The 12,349-nt window shown below is 43.8% G+C and overlaps 1 protein-coding gene and 1 long non-coding RNA gene across 5 annotated transcripts in view; one reads left to right on the forward strand and one right to left on the reverse strand.

The window, feature by feature from the left end:
* The window catches only part of ITGA9 (integrin subunit alpha 9), a 374,600-nt gene extending 363,878 nt beyond the window's left edge, over positions 1-10,722 (forward strand). For all 4 annotated transcript variants that reach the window (XM_526172.9, XM_054681668.2, XM_054681665.2 and 1 more), the window contains one exon: positions 6,107-10,722. In XM_526172.9, coding sequence (XP_526172.3) covers positions 6,107-6,205 — 99 coding nt within the window. In that variant the 3' untranslated portion in view covers positions 6,206-10,722. The remainder of the gene's footprint in view (positions 1-6,106) is intronic.
* The window catches only part of LOC104005501 (uncharacterized), a 35,166-nt gene continuing 26,426 nt past the window's right edge, over positions 3,610-12,349 (reverse strand). The window contains exons 3-5 of the long non-coding RNA XR_001713247.4: positions 8,230-8,316; positions 5,893-6,146; positions 3,610-4,365 (exon numbers count right to left, since the gene is read on the reverse strand). This is a non-coding gene — a long non-coding RNA (uncharacterized LOC104005501). The remainder of the gene's footprint in view (positions 4,366-5,892; positions 6,147-8,229; positions 8,317-12,349) is intronic.

A 12,349-nucleotide genomic window follows, 5' to 3' on the forward strand; every position in this document is an offset into this window, starting at 1 on the left:
CCCCTCAAATGGTGAAGCAAGCACTAGAAGGTTCCAGGAAAAATGCAGAAAAACATTGACTCCATTGGCTTGGAAGTGAGTGTGGGGCTGCTGGGCATCCAGCTTAGCCCATCATTAATCATTTCCCAGCACCTTCAGGGTGGGCTCAGCTGGCAAGAAAAACAGAGATTTGCCCAGTGCTTCTCAAAGCTCTCCCCAAGGCACCCATGTGTGCTCACATGAGCGGGTGTGTATGTCTGAAGGAGGCCTACTTAACCTTGGGATGTGCTAATTTCCCAAGTGTAGGGGGACTTTGGGTCCTGGCAGTAATGGAATAGGTAGGACTGGCTATGAAGTACTATAGCAGGCCGAAGGGGCTCGTGGGTTTCCTGGCGTGTGTATGAAGAGTTACAGATTTAGACCATGTATCTCTTAAGCAAAGGAACTACAGGTGCTCCTTGACTTATAATATTTTAAGTCAGAAATGCATTTAATACCCCAATAAACCCATCATAAAGTCAAAAAACTGTTAAGTCGAGGTATGGTAACTTGGGGATTATTTGTACTTGTTAGATCATCAAATTCAGAGTCACTATCTTTAGTTTAGTGTTTATCTTTAGTCTTTAGTTTTTATATTTTATCTTTAGCCATTATCTTTAGTTGAAGTCATTATCTTTACTTAAGGGGATGACAAAAACCTTGCTAAATTTAGTTTTTCACTTCCTCATTCCTGATTGACATTCTATTAGAAAATGTTAGCTAGGAAGACCTGTTCTTTATTTATTGACTTGCATTTATTGAGAACTGTTGGGAATAATATTGTGCCTCTAGGGCATTTAGAAGATAACATGCTTTTTTCTGGTTCTTGCAAATTACTTTCGGTGACTTGTTCTCATGGGTTGCTTATTTTGAGTTTTTATTTTTAGAGAACTGATATTTTTTCCGTTCTTGGTGAGGTAATCAGGCAGTCTCTATGTTACATGAGTTAAGAGTCCTAGACTTACTTAGCAAGTCCCCAATTCTGACACTTATTATAAGACATCTGATCAAGAGCTGCATGTTCAACTCCATCAAGCCTTGCCTACTTTCCTCATCGGTAAAATTGACCTTAAAATCCCACAGTTCAAAAGACTATAAAAGTTAAATAAGTGAACATAACTGCATGTGTTTTGTGAATTCAAAGACCTCATAATCTTTTAAAATATTATTAAATTATGTTTTATTTGTTTCTTTCAAAAATTAAGAGTTTTAAAAATTGAAAATTGAATTTTCAAAAAATTTCTCAAAAATCTTTGAGAAAAATTGAGATGGGACAAAGACTGTGCCTTGTTCCCCCTTAGTGTGAGTCCTGAGTACCCAGCTGTGTGGCCCACAGTCTAGAGCCTTGAATTCACTTTGGGGAAAACAGAAAAAGCTGTCATGATGTTTCAGGGCTGGAAGAGGTCTGAGAATCCCATTGATCTCTTAGGCAGAGACGAAGACACTATGGCTCGAAGCCAGAAAATAACCTTCCCAGGCTGGGCGCGGTGGCTCACACCTGTAATCCCAGCACTTTGGGAGGCCAAGGCAGGCGGATCATCTGAGGTCAGGAGTTCAAGATCAGCCTGGCCAACATGGTGAAACCCCATCTCTACCAAAATATAAAAATTAGCCAGGCCTGGTGGTGCAGACCTGTAATTCCAGCTACTTGGGAGGCTGAGGCAGGAGAATCGCTTGAACCCGAGAGGCGGAGGTTGCAATGAGCCGAGATCGTGCCACTGCACTCCAGCCTGGCAACAGAGCAAGACTCCATCCCCCACCCCCCAAAAAAAGAAACAATATTAGTTTGACAGAGCCACCACTAGACTATAGGGTACCTTTGTGCAAACTATAATAGTAAATAGCACCCCTTCCTAAAGACTCTTTACTTCCGTCTGTCAGAAAAAATTCAGAAAACTCTGATTTTATGAGAACAAGACACTCTACTGCCATCTGTTGGAAAACAGTTATAATAAACTTATACACATACATGATATCTGTGATGTGAGTGGTATCCCCCAGCCCCTTAAATGCAGTGTAGCACCTGCACTACTGTACCTACAACTCCCTAGCCATGAGAGTGCGTTATGTTTTAAGAAATGGTCTTCAGATTCTAAAAAGAAGGAAGACATACATCAATGGTAGCTCTGACCTCCCATCCAAGAGATTACGCATAGGCTGTGTTAGGAACAGGACTAGAGACCCTGCAGTGTTAGAGTGGGGCATAGAGCTTGCAAGGCTGTTTCAGCCAGGGGTGGGTGGGGGTGATTTTCAGGCCTAATGCTGACACCACTCCACTGAGAGAAAGAAGCTTGCTTCCGGGTGCCTGCAAGAGATGACAGTGCCTTCACCTTGTTGTTAGCAAGAATTGCATACATAAAAACTTGAGCACATGAAAGCCACATGTAAGAGTGAGTTCAGGTGCTCTAAATCCTTTCCAGATTGTTAACACACTGTCTATATCAAATCCTTACACTAGCATAGTGATGAGAAAGTGAGCCAGCTTTTGCTCTTAGAGATGAACAAGAGAAGTCTGGTTCAGGCCGGGCGCGGTGGCTCACGCCTGTAATCCCAGCGCTTTGGGAAGCCAAGGCAGGCGGATCACTTGATGTCAGGAGTTTGAGACCAGCCTGGCCAACAAGATGAAACCCCGTCTCTACTAAAAATATGAAAATTAGCTGGGCAGGGTGGTACATGCCTGCAGTCCCAGCTACTCGAGAGGCTGAGGCAGGAGAATCACTTGAACCTGGGAGGCAGAGGTTGCAGTGAGCCGAGATGATGCCATTGCACTCCAGCCTGGGTGACAGAGTGAGACACTGTCTCAAAAAAAAAAAAAAAGTGAAAAGTCCAGTTCCGCAAGGCACACTAACTGATGCTGTTTAAATCTAGAGCCCTATCAGCTGTCTGTCTGATTCATTAAGTCAGCAAAAAAAATATTGAGTCTGTACCAGTTAACTTATGCTACATGACAAACCACCCCAGTATTGAGCGGCTTAAAAGCAATATCCATCTATGCAGGTCACAGTTCTGTGGGTTGGCTATTTGGACTGAGCTCAGTGGGGCAGTTTGAGCTCAGCGAGACTTACAAGAGCCTCTGCGGGCAGCTGGGAGTTGGCTAGTCTGGGAGGGCTTCAAAAAAAAACTGGTCTCTTAGCAGGTTAGACAAAGGCATTTGTGTGGAAGCAGGGCAGGGTTCTGAGAAAGTAATTGGAAGTGTGCACAGCCCCTTGGGGACTAAGTGTGTAACAGACACAACATCTCCTCCCTCTCATCCAATTGTCAAAGCTAGTCTCAGTGGAGAATCAAGGCTGGGAAAATAGACTCCACCTCATGATGGGAAGAGCTGGAGAGTCACATGGTAAAGGGTGTGGAGGGTATGTGGGCATCTTTGCAATTTATCGCTGGTACCAAGGACAGGTGAGATGCTGAGTACTGGGGATTGAAAGCACAAAGCCTGCCTTCAAGGAGTCCTAAGACAAATGCAGGAGATAATAAGAGGGCAGACTGTTAAGTTTCTGCTTGATAGTGCCATGGTAGGGAAATGTGACTTCTCTGGAATTACAACTGAGTGACCTGGGATTATTGACACATTACAACATCAGCAGCCAAAGGTATGTGCTAGAGAATCTTATTTCCCTGTTACATCCTTCCACAGTTTCATGATTACATTCTCCTTCATGGCATGTGACCAGCCACATCTGGTCATGTTTTCTTGGCCAACCACACCTTTATCGCAAAAGAATGACATTTCAAGCAGTAGCTTCTTAGATTTCCATTCAGTCTTGGTCCGTTTTTCTGGCCTTCTGTGGGTGTGCTGTGGGGATGATGTCTATGACTTTTTCTTAATTATCCAGAAAATTCTGGCCAAGCACCTTTTCCACATCTCTTGCAGAGGGGAGAAGGTGAAGAGGTTTCAGGAGAGAAAAGTATATGTGTGGGGGCGTCAGAACGTGGCATTCTGATGAATGTGGTCTTATGCTGGGAAGAAACCTCCAGGGCTGAAATCACCAGGAACTCAATATCTGTTTACAAAACTGGCCTTGAGGATTGAAGCTCAGAACACAAGACTCTTGCCAGTTGTTCTAAGAAAGCTTCTGCTCTTTCCCAGTCATTCAAACTGCACCACCTTATCGACTTCCCCTCACAGTGAATGCTCAGGATCTCCTTGGCAACGTGGGTGAAGATACCTGCTGGCTCTCTTGACAGTTCTCGTCTTTGGCTTGGCCAATAAGCCCCCTTTAGGGAAGTAGAAAGATGGTGGCAACAGACAGCTCCTCAGGTCCACCTGCCTTCCCTTCTTCAGGGGAGCTTATGACCATCAGGGTGGCTGTGATGCTTCCCTGGATGTTTGGCTCACAGTGAAGAAGCCTGAGGACAAATACAGACAACAAAAACATTTGATGTGCCCATGACAGCTGGGTTTGCTTCATGATTTGTGTAGGACACGTCTTATATGTGCATGCACTGTTGGCAGCAGACTGCAAAGAGTCTTGAGGGTTTTCCAATATGACTTGGGAATTGCAAGCTGATGATACCATGGTACCACAACCTGCGGTGTGGCAAGCCTACCAGCACCAGGTCAAGTGTGTGTCTCTGTTTGATTTCCTCTATTCAAGGGGATTGAAACAATGATTTGAGGGCAAGTCATTTATTTGGAAGGTGATCTCAGGAAAACCTGTTGGAGAGCAGGGAAGGAAGCCAATAAAAGATTTGTCATCAAGCTGGTTACCTCTGCAGGCAAGCTCCATGGGGAAACTGGTAGAACGTACACCTCAGGGTTATCCCACCCAAGGAGAGAGGGAGCTGGGGTATTTGTACACCCGATACAGTCAGCCTTGTTTAAAGGAAGATGCAGAGAGGAATGTCTGACCTCATAAACAGAGCCCACCAATGTTAGTGAGCCAAGGACGAGAGATGCCGAGTCTCTCAGAGCATGGGAGGAAAGGTAAGCTTTGGGCTACAAACGTTGCTTCACTGTTTGGTGGTGATGACTATGTGAGAAAAACTAGACACTTGTCTTACCATATGTGAAAAGTTGTAAGACCAAATGTAACATCAAAGGGCAGGGTCTTTTCAGAACTAAGCTAGAGGAAATTGCCATCCTGGGTCAGGATGAAACGCCCGTTCTAAGTGAGAATGTGCTGCTGACTGTGGTGCACAGACAGCACAAATTCCACGGGTTTGAGAGAAAGATGTAAATGACAGCAAGGTAGAATGCAGACCTGCAGACGCTTTAAACAGCCTCTCATGTGAGAGCAGTATTTATTAAATTATTCCACAGATGGCTAAGATCTCTCAAGATACTAGGTTTATCAAAAGCCAAATAAGCTTGGGGAATGTCAGGTCCCTGGTTTTTTTCCCCACCGGAATTAATGGTAATGGATCCTTTACTTTCCACTGTACATTAAGACTCTCTCTAAAAAAAAAAAAAAAAAAAAAAAAAAAGCCACATTTCCCAAACTTATTTGACCATGAAACCTTTTTTTTTTTTTTGAGATGGAGTCTCACTCTGTTGCCCAGGCTGGAGTGCAGTGGTGGCACGATCTCGGCTCACTGCAACCTCCGCCTCCCAGGTTCAAGTGATTCTCGTGCCCCAGCCTCCCAAGTAGCTGGGATTACAGGCACACACCACCATGCCCAGCTAATTTTTGTATTTTTAGTAGAGACAGGGTTTCACCATGTTGGCCAGGCTGCTCTCAAACTCCTGACCTCAAGTGATCTGCCTGTCTCAGCCTCCCAAAGTGCTGGGATTACAGGCGTGAGCCACTGCGCCCAGCCATGAAACCTTTTTTTACTCCCAAACACCTTTGAACAGCTCTCAGTAACTAGTATTCCCCAGCACACAGTCTGGAAAACACTACACCAGATGCATTTTAGAAGGAACAAACAGCTTACCTAATATCACCCGCAGGAAGTCCATGCATTTTGAAAAATGTCTCCACCGGATGTTTTTCTTGCCAGTGTTTTCTCTAATCCGAGGGGTCCTCCAAGCCTCCCCAGCCCTGTGAGTGCAGGTCACACCTACCCAGGGACAGACTGCCTTGGGGTCACAATGGCTGATTCTTCAGCACTTCTAACTCAGCTTCTCCTCTTTCTTTCTGCCTTTCAGATGGGCTTCTTTCGCCGAAGGTACAAAGAAATTATCGAAGCTGAGAAGAACCGGAAAGAGAATGAAGACAGTTGGGACTGGGTCCAGAAAAACCAGTGAGCTGCCACACCAGTCACATGACCTGATCACTAGCCTGTCATCCTTGATCTTTGTATCTTCCATATTTGGAAGAAAAAAATCTTCTCCAGATTTTTCGGAGGCCCCACTGATGCTGTTCTCTTCTTCATTCTATCAAGCCCAGGTGCCAGCCTGAGGCAGCCACTTCGGCCAGGTCACACGACCGGGGCCAGCACCACTTCCTTTAAAGATGAACTCTGAACTTTGGAGAGTGAGCTACAGAGCCGAGCAATATTTATGGATGCAACACGCATGGTCAACCCTCAGGGGAAAACTGTTACCTAAAGTATTTTTATAAATATAAGCCTTTTATACTGATTATGTCTTTTATATTTGTATCGATGTTTTATTATTTCTATTAAATAGTTATATAATTCACTCAAGCACTGATATCTGGCCTAAAATCTTGGAAGTACATGTCCATGAATACAAATTTTAAAGGATGAAAATCTTACCGTACTTTGGAACTTGCTGTTTAAAAAGACAGATGAAATAAGTTGAAGAAACCTCACGTAATGAATCCACCAGGCTGGCAGTGGTGCATATAAACTGTGGATGTGGCAAGACCCCGAAGACATTTCACATCTTTATCGCCTCGATCAAGTGTGGAGTCACATGCTAACGTGTGCTAAAGAACTGTAAGTGTTTTTTCATATGTACTTTTCATTGGAAGATTCCCAACAAGAATTTGGATGGAAAACCTGATCCCTAGCAAGAAGTCTGCTCTGTATCACCTTTATATAGCAGACATGTCACCCTGCTTCTACACAGATGATGGATGAAAGCTTGGAGCAATGCCATGTGGTCATCTGGTAAACCTCAGAATGGCGTCTCATCCTGGACATCCTGCATCAGAGTTCACACACCACAAGGACTAAATCCTTGTCCCCTAAGCAAAGAATTGGGTCTGAATGCCGTGAGGGATTGCCTTTTTGTGGTAATTTTCATTGAGAGATCTTCATTTCCCCTACCACCCTGGCTGTCCCAGCTAGTGGTGATTGCAGATTCCTTCCCAGAGAGGACATTTAACCGTTTTTAAAAAAATGTCTTAGATTGGGTTCCCAAGAAGCAGTCCCTGAAACAAGGATTTGTGTGCAAGTAACTTATTAAGGAAGTATTCCCAGGGGATACCAGTAAGGGAGTGGGGGAAGCAGGACAAGGAAGGAGACAAAGCCAGGCAAATGTTTGTCATTTCAGGGAGAGCTCCATGGAGTTTAGCCTCAGCCTGATCAGGGGAACTCCGGAGGAAAAGTTAGGCCTCAGAGGTGTCCCAACCTGAATCAAGGGGCTGGCTGCACCCAGAGGAGATGTAAACGTTCTGTTCTCAATTCCTGCTGGCGTAATGGCTCCAGTAGCTCAGGGCAGTCCTCTAAAGGACAACCACAGGTGCATCCTCAGCCAGGGGAGACACAGGGAAATGATGCAAAAGAAATGATGCAAAGGATCTGAGCAGAGCACTGCCCCTCCCCACCCCCTGCATGTGTGAGTGCTGAGTTATGGCCTTCAGTATCCAAGCTCTCTGTTTGACAGTAGATATATTGTCAGATGCACTGTGCTGCTTAGTTTTGAGTGCAGTGTGATTTTCTGAAAGGGCAATGAGATGATGGATGTAGCATGCTCAGCACTGACCTGGCCCATAGTGATCACTCAATAACTGTTAACAGCTATAGCTGCTATTCCTACTGATGGATAACCATCTAATAAGACAGAAAACATGGGGCTAAGAGCAGGGTCTAACGGAGTCTTAATGGCTTATTACAGCCTGCCAAAGTGCCAGCTACATACACATGGCATCCAGTGCGGATGAAACAATCTATAAAACCAAGGATCTTTCTTATAGCACCTTTTTTACTGGAAGCTAACATGTTGGGAGTCTGTGAACATTGTCAAAAAGACATCAAACTCAACTTCTGGGAAGACAGATTTTTAATACACATACTTGGCTAATACTCACAAACATATCTAAAGTTTTGGCAAAATTATGAGGGTGATGGGTGGGTACTAACCTGGCATGGAGCAGGTGTGTCTTTTGGTTTCTTATGCAGTTGACTCTGCTGCAGGGAGATTACAGATGTAACCTCATGCTTCTCTTCCTGGTGAACATGGGAATAGACCAAAAAAATCAAGGGTCAATGGCATGAACTAAGCTGATCCTGGAAATCAGGGATGTTGCATCTAACTGTGGGACGGAGGCACAGAGGTAGCTACAGGGAGCAGGATGAGGCAAAGAAAGCAGCTGTCACTCGGAGTTCGCTTATGAGTTTTATCAAAAGCAGTAAGAAAAGCAGTCTTGGGTGGGTTTTATCACTTATTAACAGCCATTTATGAGGCCCCTGCTGTGTGTCAGGCACTGTGCAAGGTGCTGGAGGTTCCCCAGAGAACACTTCAGGGACATTTTGCCTCAGGGTGGCAAAATGCAGTGGCATGTGGACTTTTTGAATGGGATGCCATTTGCAGCTTTCCTTTGATGGACTCTTGTTCATAATGCCATGTTTTCTTTAATGAATCATTTAGGATTCTTAGGTGATATTTCTGGAACAGCACCATCCACAGCTTTGGCCACATGCACTTAGAGCAACTAACGTGCCTCCTGCCGGGGTGTAGGTGTGTTGGTGACAGTGTAGAAGGGTGATTCGCAGGCCCATGTTCTGCCCACCAGCAAATCCCCACTGGAGAAGGGTAGACTCCTGTGGGCAGTCTCAGAGCTGGGACCTATTTGCTTCTGCTTGATTCTGCGTGGGTGGACCCACATGAGCAGCTGTATACCCAGGAGGTCACTAAGACTTTATGAAGGCAGGTTTTAAGAAAACCAGCCTTGGCATCACCACCAGCAGATACTGAAAGCCTCCCCAGGAACCTGTCTGGGGAAGGATGATGCCTCTGCTGGTCTGATCATGCTGAGTAGCAGGTGGGCTATGGGGACTGGGGAGTTAAGCATTTTGTGCAGTGATAGAGAAGTCAAGCATATCGTTAGCGCTCTCTCAACTTGGGCAGTTCACAAGCTCCTTCCCAGCTCAGAAGCCCTCTCTATGCTCTCAGGGGAAGCAGATGGGGTGGATCAGTACATCTGTGTTACCCCTCCAGAATATTATTTGAAAATTCTACAGTATGTTCTACTTTCTCCCCTTCCTGCTTCCATGGGTTCACTGTGGAATCCTATAAGATATTCTCCTGAGCAGTATTATTTCAGTTTCCTTCAGCTTTTAGTTGAATCTTCAATGTGGTTTTAACCAACTGTTCAGAGAACTGAAATGCTTTTTAAATATGAAAAAGGACCTTTGTAAAAATGGAGTAAAACAGTGCCCCCTTTTTAAAAAAAAGTTTTGCTTATGCTTAATTTACATAGGACTCAGGAGAGTTTGGAACATCCTCCAAGTGGGCCATAGAGCTGTCACAAAGAAGAGGCCATGATGTTTAGACACAAGGGGACACTAGCAGGAGGGGCAGGGTCCACTGGCTTAGTGGCAACTGACAGGCATCCATTCCGAATAACTCAGCACTGAGGTTTCCTCAGGCAGTTCTTTAGGAAAACTGTCAGCATCATGGGTACTCAGAGGTATGGTAGACCTTGTAGAAGATCCACTAGGAAGTCCTCCTTCACCAAATCATGTAGCTACTGCCCTTGAGCCAAAGGCAATGAGGTTTAAAACAAACCCAACAGCACTCCTGGGAACATCCTGTTTTCCATGCGGAAGCATAGCAGATCCCCAGACGATCCGTGTGCTGTATGCTACCTGTTGAACCCTAGCATGGTGGCTTTTTAAAAGGTTATTTATGACTTTTATTTTTGGGTAAGGCATTATGGCCAGGTGCATGCAGTTACGTCTGGGTTACGTGTGAAACGTACATCTGGTGAACTGTATACTTGGCTCAAACGTCTCAAAATTTAGAGGTGCTGGAAAGGATTGTCACTTGGAGCCTTTAGTAGACAAAAGGCAGAAAGTGAGCATCATTTCAGAAATGCTTTAGTATGCACACTTTTAGTTGATATTTTGATATATAGAGTAATAATATACACAGTGGAGAATATTCAAAGAGTGGCTGAAGGGAGAATACAGAGCCAGTAGGGCCAAAATGAAACTTCTAGGATGTCTTCTGAATTTTCAGCACATGGGGGGAATAAGTGAACAAATTTCCCAACATGGTGCAATGCTTTATAGCACAATGATCTAGATTTCAGACTGTGTTAAGGTTTTTTCTTTGTTGATGTTGTTGTTTTAATTCTAATGTGCACGGTGTGACTGGCAGAGTGAGTTTAAAAGCTTTATGAGTGATTAATTGCATGGCAGGCACCCACGCTATCTGCATTTCCAGAACTTTACTGATGCATCCATGTACATTTCCACTGAGGAATTTTGGTGGGTGGGGGGAGGTTGTGCTGCCTCACAATGTCACGTGTATTAAAGTCTAAGCAGTCACTTCTGATTCACTTGCACTGTTTGGGAAATGTCAGGTTTACAAAAACATACATATTTGGAATAAAAAATGGCTGCAAACAATTCAGAAGTTCAATCTGTAATTTACTTGCTAATAAGAACTTTTTAAAAGTGTTGAAGCTAGGGTTTCAATGTAATACAACATGAGCATTAAAGAGAACATCAAGGTCCATCTAATTCACATGAACAACCCACCTGATGTGGCTGAACTGTCTGCAGTCCTTGGCCTCCACACAAGAGGTACCACCTCCTCTCTGCATCACCCTGACTCCCCTGGCCCAGGGCTACACCTAGGTTCTTGATCTTGAGATAAATGTGCCCAAATTAAATGGTATGGATTCCTTATTATCAGTAGACTTCTTTCACATGTGCCTACCAGTTACTAAGCATTTTTCCAGAAGCATTTTGATAACATTCTTACACATTTACAAATATTGTATTCTCTTAGGTTTTCACTCTCCTTCATCTGTCTATTAATAGTTATGTTCTTGTTCATATTCCACATGCTGTTCATTTATGTGTTTTTTTTTTCCCTAGACAAGACTGTTACCAGATAGGGGTTCCAATCCAGACACCAAGAGCAAGTTCTTGGATCTTGGGCTATCAAGAATTCGAGGCTAGTCCCTAAACTGAAAGCAAGTTTATTAAGAAAGTAAAGGAATAAAAGAATGGCTATTCCATAGACAGAACAGGACCAGGGCTGCTGGTTGCCCATTTTTATTGTTACTTCTTGATTATATGCTAAACGAGGGGTGGATTATGCATGAGTTTTCAGGGAAAGGAGTGGACAATTCCCGGAACTGAGGGTTCCTCCCCTTTCTAGACCATATACGGTAACTTCCTGACATTGCCATGGCATCTGCAAACTGTCAAGACACCGGTGGGAGTGTCTTTTCACATGATAATGCATTATAATTAGCACATAATGAGCAGTGAGGGGAACCAGAAGTTACTCTTGTAGCCATGTTGGTTTTGGTGGGTTTTGGCTGGCTTCTTTATAACAGCCTGTTTTAACAAGGTTTTTATGACCTGTATCTTGTGCCGACCCCCCGTCTCATCCTGTGACAGGATGCCTAACCTCCTGGGAATGCAGCGCAGTAGCTCTCAGCCTTATTTTACCCAGCCCCTATTCAAGATGGAGTTGCTGTGGTTTAAACGCCTCTGACAAGACCAATAAAGATCTATGTATTTTCTTGGTGTTTTTCAAGAGTAAGCCTTTGGCTGTACCAATCAAGTCTACTGGGTTTTGCTTTCTATTTCATTACTGCTTTTAGATTTATGAAAATTTCTTCTATTGCCTGATGGTTAAAATTCATACACGTAGACACCACACAGTATAAAAGAGTTATGAAAAAATATACACCAATGGGTTAAGAATGATTGTCTTTAGGTAAGTGAGATTGTCAGGCTTTTGCTTTTATTTTGTTTTTATTTGAATATTCGTTTTCTACAGTGAGCATGTATTTTGTAACAATGAAACATATGCAAATTACTTGTAAATAAAATGATATCTGGGAGACTATAAATTGCTAAGCCAAAAGAGATGCCACATTGTAGGTCTGGAAAGAGATTTGTTGCAGCAAAGAGCATTGATGAGCCTGACACTTATGACAATGGTCCAGTGAGTAATTTCAAGCATTTTAATTCCAGTGCTTCCTGGCTTAACAAACCTGCCACCATTACTAATGCT

Source organism: Pan troglodytes, chromosome 2, assembly GCF_028858775.2.
Source record: "Pan troglodytes isolate AG18354 chromosome 2, NHGRI_mPanTro3-v2.0_pri, whole genome shotgun sequence".
Lineage (NCBI taxonomy): Eukaryota > Metazoa > Chordata > Mammalia > Primates > Hominidae > Pan > Pan troglodytes.